We start from the raw sequence: 14,657 nt of genomic DNA on the forward strand, positions 1-14,657 counted from the left end.
CACTCCCCTCCACTCCCCACCAGCCTCTTATTAACAATGGCACCAAGAGTACGAGGGTCCAGATGTTAGACTCCTGCTCCCACCAGCTGTGCCAGCCTCCGATACACAGCCTCATTGACTCAGAACCAGGGAGGGGAGACACTTAAGAACGCACTCACACCACAGTCACACAGAGCAGGCACTGTTTGACAGTAAGTCTTTATTCAAATGAATCAGGAATACCTTGAAATATTCACAAAGAGCCATAACCCTCATGCATGCAGGCACACATTTGTCACACAGATTTAATGGCACACACACACACATACACACAGATAAGCGCACACACACACTCACCAGCCTCATACACTTTCTGTTGGTGTATAGCAGAGTTATTTGTGGGTGACAGGATCCTAACAATTCTCAGAATAATGCACGTTTGTTTGGATGACTGCGCCATCAGCGCTCCCTTTGTTATCTCCAACATTGTTAGAGTCAGTGGGTACTGATCCACCAACCTTTTATTGTGCTGTTTTTGTCCATTTACTTGTTCTTATAACAATAATTAGTTTTGTCATACAGACACAGAAGCACTATTGTCGACGTGCTAATAATGGTTTTGACAGTGAGTGTAAAAGAAGAGTCATTTAAAATTAAAAAACAGTTGACTGACTGCTGGGTTTTTTTGTTATGTTTTTAAGTCTCTGGGCAGCTTCTGTGTGGTCTTAACTCGGCAGTAGGAGTAACATTTGCTGTGTTTAAGCTCTGCAGAGCAGACAGTTGTGTGCAGAGGAGCAAAGTTAAAAAGGCTTCCTTCTGCAGGAGACATGGCTGCTCCCAACAGGAAGAGACAGAGGAGATTCTGGAAATAGTACTGCATGTCTGCCAACGTAACATTATAAACCTAGATCCACAATGTCAGGCAATAAGTTTGATTATGGTCCTCATTTGAAATGTTGGATTCCGCTCCGTCCCCCCCCTTTTTCTTTTCTGCTCCTTCCTTTCCTCCCTCCCTCCGTCCTCCACTCTCCCCACTTCTTCATCCCCAGCAGTATCAACATCACCATCACAATCACTCTAGATGACTATTGGGAAACCTGAGCAATCCCGTGCACCCATGGTTTGTTTTTCGACCGCATTAGTGGAGATCACAGACTAGTTTTCACTGACACCGGGCTGCATCTGCATATAATTACTACTGCAAGGTTCTGAACGCTTCCTGCACAGAGAGTTGGGATATGTGTTTGGCAATGATGTTTCAAAAGGAGCTGACTGGACTTCTTTACTTTTTTTTAAGAAGAAAAAATATGAAGTGTGGTGCCATGTTTGAAGAACACATAGAGTGAATACGTCGGTATGTAGTAGTATAAAGAAAAATGACATGAATCAGGACATAAATACATATTTGTTGATCAAATCGTAAATATCGTCCCCTTTCTTCTTCACAATAATAACATAGATGATGTTTTGCCATCGTCATATGCCTATTCTATTACATTCTGGAGTCATTTGGGAGCTATTTAAATGTTGTTTGTGTTCCACTTGGATGTTCAGCAATAACGATGTGGCTGTTGCTGACAGCACTTCTCCATTAGTCTCCTCTCTCTGACGATATCAAGTGTTCTTAGACAGAGAGGAAGAAAGAGAGGCAGAACAGAGAGAGGAAGAGAGAAAAATCAACTGCAGAAAAGAAGGTCAGTGACACATTTTTAGTGAATCAAATTGATGAAGAAAAGGAAAAAGGGAGGATGGGAGCCAGCAGCATGAGGCAGCTAATGTGTGCCTGCATCAGTTTGTAAAGTAAAGAGGAAAGCGTGCAAGAGATAGACAGACAGAAACAGAGGTACAAGAGAGGTTGTGTTTATTATTTGATAAAGCCTCCCTTATAACCTCAGCATGTTGAGCAATAGGTCTGGCTCTCCTTCAACTCTGCGGTGTGCCACTTCAAATTAGTCGCTCGTGGAGAGGGCCTTGCCCCGTCTTAGCAAAATGCATTAGTACGCCACTCAGAACCTCATACAGCCTAGGGTTAAACACAAATTATATCATTTCTGTCATCCAATCAAATCACACTGACCCCCTGACCCACAAGATGAGTCAAATGCATAATGAAATATGACATGGCACAAAAGCTCTGATTCTAATCGGCTCTGACACGCGATCAGATGAGGGTGACCCCCTGACCTTGAGTGACAAGTGAGATGAGCGCTGGGAACAGGATACACAAGGGAGAAGGAGGGAAGGAGACATAAAAGTAAGGGGGACAATTAAGGCGGCTGGTTTTAGTTAATGGGAGGTTAGTTAGTAATCAACTCAGTTTCGGGGTGAATCTGGTCAAAAAGCATAATCAAAATGGTTTAAAGTTGGTTGCCTTTTCCATGACATGCAAAAAAATGTATTCCATAATAATCATAAAAAATATATGAAAAAAAGTCACAGGGCTGCATTATTTGCTTCGTACATAGCTGGGGCCAAAAAAGATAGTAGCTGTGTTTTATTTCCTAGAAAGAGTTTGCCTTTGACATTATTTTTCTCTGACTCACCCTCTTTTCCTCTCCCCCCCGACCCGCTCCTCCCCCCAGTCCCATTCATTTACCGGACAGAAACCAAGTGCACGGCGGTTTAGTTTAGCTTCCCCATCCCCACAGCCCCTTTCATGATTTCAAAACAGTAACATAGTGACAGATAAATAATGCAGCCTGGCTGTTTTAGAGAGAGATGAGATGACACAGGGGAGGACAGGAGGGAGGGAGGGGTAGGGAGGGGGGGGGGGGGGGGGGGTTGCTGATGATCAGGGTCCGAGGCGGGGAGGGGGAGGAGGTCCTGGAGCAGGGACCAGAGCTGTTGGGCTCAGGGAGTTGTGCAGGCTACAGGCCGGTCTGGGCAGTGAAGAGAAAAAGAGGAGAGGTGTAGGGTGGCTGTAACTGGATCTCTCCTCCCTCCCTCTCTCTCTCTCTCCCTCTCTCTCTCTCTCCCTCTCTCTCTCTCCCTCTCTCTCTCGTTGGGCTCTGCCAGAGACGGCTTTGTGTTGTGTTGATACCCCCTGACATGATATTGTAGCAGATGAACAGCTATGGCTTTAATTAAGCCTGAGTTGACTGAGAGGGATGGAGGGGCAGGGAGAGAGGAAGAAGAGGAAGAAAGAGAAAAGGGTATCAGTAACAAACAGACAAATTAATAGAAATCTTTTTTTTTTCTTCGGATTTGACGAAATAATGAATGTTATTAGATCTGAGATAGCTATTTCCCTCTAATTATCATAGCTGTGGAATAACAGTAGAAGCCATGTTGACTTCATATGCTGCTGCATGTCTATCATAAATTCAGTGGCTGCGATGGCAGTTTCTTATCAGTCACAGGAAGCCGCTCCAATTAGGCGTATTATGCCTTGTCATCAACTTAACTCTGCATTGCTTTTAAACAAAAAGAAAAGCACGTTACAGTACATTTCCAGTACTATTGTGGATATAGGTCATATGTGGTTCAAGTCCCAGATCAATATATCAATATCCAGGCAAACAGACAAACGCATAAAAGGAAAGTTCTTCACATTTCTAGCGTAAGTGGTCATTTATTTTCATGCATTAAATGGTATGGTATGGTATCAAATCAGATTGTATCATTTGATATCAAATCACAACATTTACCCTCTTTTCACATTATATCATAAGCTCATTCAGAAAAAAAAATGCAACTGAGTAAATCAACCAAAAAAAAAGAAGTAAGGCAAGTTTCTCTCTGTTAATTCTTAGTAATCAGTCTACTTCCTCTGCAGCTCGTCTCCCCAAGTGCCACTTTGAAAATGCAATTTGAAGGTACTTTTGCATCGGCTTTGCTTTTAAACCAAGAGGCTCCTTCCCCTTATATACAGTCTAAGATAAAATAGAGGTGCCCTGCATGCACAGGTAAACAGGATAATTCATAAAAATACTGTATAATCTTTTTTTTTTTTTTTTGTGAGAGAGTAATGGCACGATTTAAAAGGATAGATGATGCTCTCAAATTCTTCCCGAAGATAAATCCACCGTTTTCCCTTACAAACTGGACTGCGTGGAAAAGAAAGATAACAGGGCTTGACTTTGTCTCTGCGTGCAGAGCAATGCACAAAAAGGTATTGGAACGAAGTGTGTCTGAGGTGATGGAAGTGGTAGTGTGTGGAGGATTTTAAGCATAAATCACCACTGTGACAAAGCTCTCCAATAGGCAGATAAGTGCACATTAGCGGCGAGGCAGATCTGTCATCGTCTGTCTCCGAGCTGTCGGTCCTGCCCTCCCCTCGAAACAAATGCAGACTTGAGGGGACTCCAAAGTCTGAAGTCTGTGTAGCAAACAAGCCCACAAGCAACTGGACTGAATGTGAGTATAAATGCGTGCTCATATTGATGGGCTTTATGTTTAGGTTTGTGGGCCTCCTGTCACGAAAGCACTTGTTCAAAAACGTCACCTTAAGGCGATGCACTCAGAAAAAGTAGTTCATAAAACCACAAATAATAATTTTATTAGACATAGATTAGTTCACGGATTATTAAGATATTTAATGAACTTAGTCTGTGAAATGTCAAAAACATATTTAATTCCAATCAATAGTCAAAAAAAAAAATCCATTAGACAATGAATAAAATTAAAATTTGAGCAAAACTTCATATTTGAGAAGCTGGCAGGGGAGAGTTAGTTTTAAAATGGCTTAAATGAAAGAGAAATGATGGCTAAAGAGGCTCTGTATCCAACGACTGATCCGTTTTGAATAAGGGTGTCATGATCCTGAAGTGCTTCGCAGAAACTGAGAGACATTCAGCTCTTTTGTTGTTTGTATGAATAATATTTGACAGCGATTCATTTTACAGACTTAATATACATTTCTTTATTAATCGGGTTACGTCCTGGATCCAGATTTCTACAGGCATTGCAACAATAATGCAATAAGAGAGAAAATGTACAGATAATGAGCCATTAGCCACAGTCAATATCATCTCCAGAAGGCCTTGAACACTCCGGCAGTGTTGCAGAGGGAGGCGGAGATCTGTGCCAAAATAAAAGACAAGCTGGAAAGCTCCCCAATCAATGTTATTTTCTCTCTCAGTCCCAGACCAACTGTCTGTTCATCTGTTTCTTTCAAATGAAAGGTGTGCCGGTATGTAACACTTACAGTGGAGAGATCTGTCTCTTAATTAAAATGTTACAGATTGTGTTTCGCTCGCTGTGCAGCCTGAGCATACTGTCTATTGGAAATAATGTTCATTATAGTTTGTGCTATTGATCAGAGGAGGAAAATAAAGGAAGTTTCTTTGAGAAAATAGAGTCTGTGAAATGTAGCTTTTGGATGCTGGCTATTGAAAGTAAACCAATGATGTCAAAGAGAGTAGGGTTGGGGGGAAGCTTTTGTTTGAAAAGCCAATTCCATACGAGGACACACGCTGGTCTATACTGCACAACGATCCATCAAATACATCCCCTTTTGTTTGGATTTTACTTTTAAAGTAGAAAAGAGTATACATTAGCCAGAGTGTACATGTGCTCCTGTACATGTTAGCCCATTCTGAATAGAGGCATATGAATAATTTATCCTGCCACAATCCAACTGGGAACGTCCTTGGTATTTACATTTTATCATCAAGGGCATTGGATGAACCCTCGCAGCAATCTAACACATGACACATCCTCCGTCCTCGTCCCTTTGCACAATAATAAAACCACAAAAAAAACATACCAGGACCTGGAAAATGTTTCTGTAGGTTGGATATATATTTAAACACAGAGAAAACAAAAGGTTGATGAACATGCTGGATGATGAGTCAGCGCGGCAGGCAGACCTAAGATTACACAGTGGTCAAACATGGTCAAAGCAAAGAGATGACAATGATGCGAAGGGCTCTGAGGGAGACGCACACGGGGACTCACTTCACACAATGGCCCCTATGTTTACAGCAGACAATTTAGTTTCCTTCCAACAATTATGAGGGAAATTGAATCTCAGGAAATGTTCGTTCTCTTGTCCATTAGACCAAACAATAACATTATCCCCACAGGTTTACAAAAACATCTGTCATCAAAGGACGGGCCAGAAAATTAATATCAACTGGCTCGCAGGCTTTTTCAGGACAAAGTAAATCAAATTGAGCCAATCGCACTTCCTTCCCTCTTCTTCTTTTTTTTTTTTTTTTTAATTCGGTGTAACGTAGAGGGAGATAAAAGCGTGCTTTAAACGCTGAGTCTGTGGCTGCATTCTTGTTGCACAATAAAACATTCCCAGCGTCCTTTCTTGTGGCAAAATTAAAAACCTGTGTTAGTGTTTTAGGTTTTGTAGCTTAATGAAATTCCTCTCATCTGTTTTTTTTTTTTTTTTTTTTTTTTACTGCTTACTGCGTCAGATTTGTTTAAAACACATTCAATACATTTTAATCTCACTAAAGCTTTTGTTGTAACAAAGAGCAGTGTGCATTCCTATTTACATGAACATGCAGGCTTGGTCCGTGAGAATGCTGCTATCACTTACAGATAAATAAACACTAGATGATAACAAGCTCTGCATGGCTCATATCTTTCAGAAGCAGATTGAGATTTTTGGAGTCAGTAAAGCATAGTCCTATTTTTTTGGGGTCATTTCTTATTTTATTGTTAGTACTAAATCTTAACAAAGTAGTTAATCATACGGTCACAATATTACAGAATGTGCCTTTACCTTCACCTTTATAATAAAACAGCGTGGAGATAAACAAGAGGCAAAAAAGTGCCCTGTATCCTCTCTCCTTTCTTCCATCTCCCTGCGCCCCTTATTTTCTAAAAGTATCTGTTTGAGAGATAAATGACCACTCTGCTGCCGAGGATGACAGCCTACACAAAGATGATATTGAATTGATTTCAGAAATGTTGCAGAACTGACTGTTTGATGTATACCGCTAGACATGAATCATAAAAATTCTATTAAAAAACCCTTGAATGGCTGACACCAGAATATTATTTGTGATGATTAATTTGACTCAGTCATTACAATGGGAGTCAAGTTGGATCGTCTCAGACAAAATTGCTTTTCATTCCCCGTTGAATTTCCCTGCTATTTTTCTTTTCTTCTTTCTCAGTGCAGAACTCTGATCTGATTGGACTTACTGTGTTAGCGCGACAGCACACAAACACGGAGGCTGCTGCTTTCCTTTATTACTGATCGCTGAGCTTTGAGTTTTTTGTTCCGAAATGAGACGTTCAACATTTGAAACTAAATTACACCTATTTGAACAAAATGACAGATCAAGATTTAAACAGTTTACAAAGCTTTTTGTGGAGTGGAAAGGAACCAAATTCCATTGTGAAAAAGATGTTAACATAATAAGAAAAACAACTCTTTATTCTTCTATTTTTCCAATATGTTCCCTCCAAAAAAAAAAAAACTATTATTGAAGAATGAATGCCTCAAGTTCATCTGACGGTTAAGCATTAATACTTAACAGAGAAAGTTTTAAATAATTATTAGTGATCAGAGTAATGACTGAGTGAAAACCAAATGATACTACAGATGTCAGTAAGAAATGTCCTGTCAAAAATGTGTTACCCTGAAGTCCTGTACAACTAAAGCATCACATCTTTGTCTAATATGAAACAGTATTGAACGACACGATACGGTATTTTATGATATTGTACGATACTGGTGCGATATGGTATGCTACAATAAGGTATGAAATGGAGTGATAGGGTATGATATATACTGACTATATTTAAGGGCATGATGTAAAATGCCATAAACACAATCACACATATTAAGATTAAATGGGCGATGCTACAAGAAAATAATTGATGAGGCTAACTGGCCCCAGGATTATTTAAAATTGCCCCACCTTTTTATTCTTTGAATATAGTCATCTCCAAGTGTTCATGCTTCGTACATGGTGAATTTGGTGAACTGATGAGCACATTTGCATTTAATAGCATGCAGTTGAACAAACACTGCAAGTCAAGTCAATCTCAAGCAGACACAATTGTGGAAAATTATTATTACTTTTTTTTTGTGGTGAATTCCTCATAGTTCTGTGAAGCCACAGACAGCACACAACAAGGCTAACAAAAAGAAGCCTGTTTGAGGCATGTACTAATGGTGTAGTATAGTTGCTACATTTTTAGCTAAACCTGTAAGTGCCACATTTATCCAAAGTGAAGAGTCTGTGTTAGTTTTTAGCAGAACACTATGCTGTTGTTGACTTTTTCTGTATATTGTATGTCTGGTTTATCTTGTAGCTTTGAATCTTTATCAAACAACCAGTTTTTCCTACGCAGTTCATTTCCTGCACAGGAAATAGACACTTTAAGAAGCCATGTCTTCTGAAACAACCCACTAGATTTATCACAATCTTGTTGCTCAAAATAACTGAATGGCTTATTCTGCAACCCCTATAGAGTGAGTTTGATCCAACAGTATCCAAACCCCTAAGTTCTTTTCTCTCTGTTTCTCCCTTAGAGCTACACAGGTCAGACCGGCGGCGGTGGGGGAGGAGGCGGAGGTGGAGGCACGGGCAGTGGAAACGGAGCCGGGGACGAAGACTACGAGATCCCCCCCATCACCCCACCTAACCACCCCGAGCCTCCTCTGCTTCACCTGATGGAGCACGACTCCACAGGCTACCTCTGCCACTCGCTGCCACACAATGGGCTCATCAACCCGTACTCGTACCCCGAGCTGCCCACACTCATGATGTCCAACATGCTGGCACAGGACAGTCACCTCGTCTCCAGCCAAATGCCCTCGGTGAGTAGAATTACCTGGACTGAACCAATCTTTGGGAGGATAGTAACAAAAAAGAATCCGGATTATTTAATGCCTCTGAGGAAAAAGGGGTTTGTGAATTAACTTTGCTGGCTTCTACCAAATCATGAAGACTTGTGAGGGTATGCTAGTCATATATGAGTTGCTCACATGGAAAGACTCAAAGCCATATGTACAAATAGTGACCTAAAGTCATGTTCAAAGGCAGATAAAAACATTGCAGGGTAAACAGATGACAAGGCTCATGAGAAATTGGACAAAATTAAGTCAAAAGATGATTACTTCAGCTTTTGGAAGTTGCAAAACATCAGTAAATGAACTTTTAAAGAGCATTTTAATAGGAAACAGATTGCAAACTTAAATAATATATGGGAATAAAGGACATAAAGAAGGGAACTAAATAAGGGGAGAATGTATGATGGAGCGAATAAGAAATTGGACAAATTTGATGTAAAAAAAATGGTTTTCTAACTTTTGGATCCCACAAAACATCCAGCCATTTTCTCTTAATGTGAAACAGCTTCCCACCTTCTGAGGTAAATTCAATTTCAAAGATTTAAAAACAAGGGGGAAGACGATAATGAACACTGAATATAAGAAACTTGACTTTCAAGACACATCACAAAACTTGGGAATTTCGCAAAGCTTTTCAAAACAGCTCCCTTTAAAAGAGCTTTTAAAATGACACAAATTACAACCATATGAGGCATGTGTAATTTTCAAAGACATGAACAAGGGGGGCTAAGTAGGGGGAATAACTGAATGGCTTCTCAGCAGTTGCCATGTCAGCTCTGCTGCATGAAGAAAAGGATTGTGGGAAAAATCCATCAGCATCATATCTACCTCAACGACATGCATCGGTCAATCTGTCAAGCCTTCAAACATGAATACATGTTGATTACTCCCTCAGCTGCACGAATTAGCATCTCCAAACCATAATTGCATTCATGAGAACTGCAGAAAATTGAACAGGTTTCTATCACAACAAATGGCATATGTAAAGCATATGCATGGAACATACTGCAGCATATAGGCTCTCTCACTGTATATACATCCTTATGTGGTAAGGAAAGCTGAGCAAATAAATTAGAGGAGTTCAAAGAAATGTTAACCTGGACAGAAATAAAAAATATATATATTTAAGAGGTTGATTTTCTCATGTAGCATTTGATGTATCGTAAAGTTCCTGCCTTTAAATTACAAACATATGTGAATTATTTTATTGATTCCAGCGCAGAGAAGAGGAAGCACATATGTTCAACAATAAAAACATATGCAAGGAATTCTTCTGTTTTTTTTTTCTTTTGGCTTGAAGGTCAGCATTTTACAGCTTCATAACTTAATCCACTTTGACTGAGACATAATAAACACACAGAGAGCCGAGCCTCTCTGATAATTTAATAGGTCATAATGCAGTACATGTGTTTCATACAGTTTACTCTGTCTGAGTCATCATCACACAAGACAAGTCAGCAGCATGTACGGTAATGGAAAGAAAAGAGTATCTATTATATATGCTGTGCATTAAATATATACAGATGCATATCTAGGTCGAGCATTATGTATTATGTTCAACCTAAACAGGAGATATGAAGAAAAAAACAGAAAGCCAAACCACACCTGATACAGATCTGAAATATAAACATACTATACATTATCTATAATGCTGGAAGCGATTGGATTGGAGTGTCATTTATCTTCATATTCATTTCACATTTTGGTCATGACCTTTACTGTGGAGACAGTGGTTGATTGGACAGTCTTTCTCTCGGCAGTCAGGATATTTGTTACTGCTATTCAGAGGCCCACTCTCTGTGGCCTAATAGATTGAATACTGCGGGATGTGGGATGAAAATGCATGAGATTTGAAATGTTTCAAATGATGTATTATGGGACGTATTATCAAAACACATTTGCTACAATATGCTGGCAAGTGCATATGATTGGTATTCTGACAACCGAGGTTTGTGGTTTATTAAAGGTGTTTTAGTTTAGTAAGTGGAGAAATAAACACGAGTGCAGGACATATTGAAAATGTCAGAAATATGAAGTCCACATTAGGTCTGAGATACTCGAGGTAATTTAGGACAAAGGCAAGCGGCTAAATCAGGACAAAGGCAAACGGTATTACCGCTCAAAATAGCTTTAACCAGGTCAGCAGTGACCTTTAAAAAAGGAAATAACAAAAAAAAGAGCTGTTCCAATTTACCTGTTTTGATCATCTTGCTGGTTATTCCAAAAATGTATTACCTGTAATCAGGAAGTTTTTCATTTGATCTTCAGCCCCCCCCCCTCTCCCCTCCTCCCTCTGCAGAAGTAACTTACAGGACATGCTAACTAAAGCTTAGCTGGTCTTTATATACTCAGCTGGATATTATGTTATTATGTTTTCCAAGGTTACTAAGCGTACCTCACAATTCGAGTCACATAAAAACAGAGTCAGTAAAAGAATATTTATTCAAACTATGTATGTTTTTTTATATCAAACTAAATTGTCACTGTCATCGGCCAACATACCAGACTATTTCTTGGCTCAAACCAGGATACATAAGTGACTCTGAGAGAAGCTCCTTAAACAGACAGGAGGTCTTTTCACGGCTCTGCTTCGACTTCACTCCAAAAAGCAGCATATAAAGCAAACTCAGAAATTTCTAAATCAAATAGCCTGCCTGGCGAAACTAGCAAAGCGTGGCAGAGGTTCATTTGTGCTGAGAGCGGAGTGTCTATTAAATTGGAGCCTCACCTTGACACAGTCTGTTGAGCAGAGTAATTAAGCAAACTCTGCAGTTCAAACATGAGATGCTATCATAATGACTCCCTCACTTGACATGGATGGATAAATAACAAGGGTTAATTCTAATTTTAGACCGTTAAGCGAGCTGAAAGATACAGTTTTCTGAGTGATGTATGTAGATAGAAAGGGATTCTGTCGTTGTTTGTGTGTCTGTGTGTTTGTGTGTCCTCACTATAAACAATATCTCTGCTGTTGAAATGGATCCACTACATGTGGAGGTCAGGCCTTATATTCAATCTTGAGCACATTGAAAAAAAAAAATCCATTAGGGTTCATCTTTCCTACATCAGCCATTCTATTGTGGTGCTGCAGTGAGATCTGTTTTCATCAGGCAGATTCAATACGTGAGCTGGGCAATGAAAAGAGTGCAATAGAGTTGGATGAAGAGGGGAAGGAGGGGTGAGGATAGAGAGAGAGAGAGAGAGAGACAGAGAGAGACAGAGAGAGAGAGGAGGGCATTGTGGGTAAAAAAGCAAGAAGAAATTGCACACAAAAAAGGAAAGAGGTAACTTGTATTCAAAATGAGCACATACCTCCAGTTTTCTGTACCTCCTGGATTTCATTATTAGATATTTTAGAGATAATTCAGTAGAGTGAAATAAGGTTATTCTGTCTCAACAAAAGGCTGAGAGCTCCTGCTTTTTTAATGTGCTTCTATGTGATTCAAGTATGGGGAAAGTACTTTATTGCAGTTGTGCAACAATACAAACATAAAGTAAATAGGCCGATTATATAACTAAAATGATTTAGAGAAGACGGTTTTACAGCAGCAGTTGACACCACTGATAGTATCCGTTCCCATCGCGTAGGTAGTGCAAATCATTTGACTGAATGTGTTTTAATGTAGATCTTTAGGTTGAGTCAGCTGTGGCACGTGGTTGTGGATTTCCTTGACCATTAGCAGCTTTTCATTTGAAGATATTTCACAAATGAAGCGTAAACAATAGAGATATTTAAGAATGACGTGTTGACATCTCTCTTTGTTAACCTGTGCACCAAATGAAAAGACAGCGATCAATAAGTCGATGAATTATTTACAACGAAACAATGCCTGAAGAATTTAAAAGATCTGTCTAAACTAGACAAAAGTATGTCATAGTAAATTATGATTTTTTTTTAAAGGCTTAGTCCGGGCACTCCAGTTTTTAGAAAATGTATTGATTCTGCTCTACGAGCATTTTCCAATACCCATTAGGTTTGCAAGTGAGCAGCTGAATGTAAAGTGGAAATGTTCCATGTTCTCACTATTTAAGGAACATAGTTCACCTACCATAATGTTAATTAACAGCTGGGCCTGTTGTTTTATACACATTGTCTAAACCCAAGCATACTGATTTTTTAATAACTATTTTTAATGCAGATATCATGTTTAAGTTGTTTACAGCAGCTAAATGTGAAATGAAGATTGTCCATGTTCTCAATAATGAAGGAACATGTTAGCCAGTCCAACAGTGGGTTCACTAATGTGTGTTTTTAATAGTCGACCCACATTGGAGGTCTTTGAACATGTAAGGCATTCAGACTCAAAGGCAACACTTGGTAGTAGAGCTTATACAGAATATTAAGGGTTTTTATAAAAGTCATGATTCCAATCTATAAATCTTGGTTTTTGCAATTTTCTTAACCTGGTGCAAAATTGAGATTTCACCGGTGCACTGTAGTTTAAAACAAAATATTTTTTGGATGTATACCCTTCTGATTTTTGGGACATTGAAAACGTCTTAACACCAGTTTAAATCCACCAAACCATCAATCAACTACATTAAACAAGTTCATAGATTAGTCTATTAGTATTTACAACTGTTTGCTGTGGATGTAGATTCAACAGCTGGACTGTGTTCCAGGGATTTCTCCACAGTAACAAGATGATGTTATGTGTGCGTATGAAAAGCTGAGTAAACATCCCCTAGAAGTTGATGGAAACTGACTTTCACCTCCGACAACATTTTTTAAATGTTTCTCCTCTACTGACTCTCAAAATCTGAAAGTCATAATTAACTCTTTTCTACTAATTTTGTACAGAGACCACTTTCAATTCATACTTTTTTTTTTCTCTCCAGCTGACAGTTATTATGTTGTGCCTAAAGCCCCTCCTGACCAAACCTGATATGTTTCAGAGAGCTCTTTTCTCTGATGCTCTGATGCACTTGGCAGGGTCTCTCTCTCTCTCTCTCTCTCTCTCTCTCTCTCTCTCTCTCTCTCTCTCTCTCTCTCTCCCTCTCTCTCTCCCCCTCTCTCTCTTTCTCTCTCTCTCTCTTTGTGTTAATGCTCGCTCTGTCATAGCATCTACAAGTTCCAAAACACATTAGACATTTAATAGCCATGCTCAGGTTGCATTGATCGTATCAGAAAGATGCACATATCTGCTGCTGCTATTGAATAATTTCTGGACTCACGAGTGAAGTGGCCTTCCTGATGTTGCCTGTTGTGGCTTTCTTTACATCAAAACTCGCCTTAAACCAAACCCTTTAGCATCTACATTGGTATATTTATATGAGCTTCACACCTTTAATAGACAGGCTCCATATTCAATTATGCTATATCTAGTGTCATAATATGACCTGCCACTGGTTTAAATTATCTTTGATTACGTTTTTTTTTTTTTTCATGTCCCTCAGTGATGCATGCAATATAAGCTATCATCAAACTGGCTTGAGTGTGATGCTTTGAATATGTAACAGATGATGAATGTATAATCAGCCAGGAGATATTATGCAAAACGGCCTTTTATTAGCAGAGAGAGCTATACATGCAGACGCAGCTCCATCAAACTCTCAGGTATTATCTCATTTGTTAGTTCTCCACAATACAAGAATCCTGCCGAATGAAGGAGGGTCAGTTCATTTCTAATGAGGGATGTGGAGCCTTAAAGATTTGCCGGCTGCATTCATATTCAAATCAATGCTCAAATTTCTTTTGTTAGCTGTATTTGAATGCAAGAATTTTCTCACAAGCTCTTTATCTTGTAGTTGTAGTTGGGGGTTAATTATCAGGTGTTAATCCCACCCTGATTGTCATGTTCAATTGCCGCTGTTTTCTTTCTCCTTTCTTTACTTTTACTCGCGAGGTATTAAGTGCTCCTGGCAGGTGCTCGCTCTCCAAGCCTGTGTGAATGAAATATGAGCTGCGATGTCA

The 14,657-nt window shown here is 39.4% G+C and overlaps 1 protein-coding gene across 2 annotated transcripts in view; it reads left to right on the top strand.

The window, feature by feature from the left end:
• The window catches only part of tox2 (TOX high mobility group box family member 2), a 101,711-nt gene that overhangs the window by 61,885 nt on the left and 25,169 nt on the right, over positions 1-14,657 (top strand). For both annotated transcript variants that reach the window (XM_079341084.1, XM_079341085.1), the window contains one exon: positions 8,423-8,710. In XM_079341084.1, the coding sequence (XP_079197210.1) occupies positions 8,423-8,710 (288 nt within the window). The remainder of the gene's footprint in view (positions 1-8,422; positions 8,711-14,657) is intronic.

This window comes from Symphodus melops (assembly GCF_947650265.1).
Source record: "Symphodus melops genome assembly, chromosome: 4".
Lineage (NCBI taxonomy): Eukaryota > Metazoa > Chordata > Actinopteri > Labriformes > Labridae > Symphodus > Symphodus melops.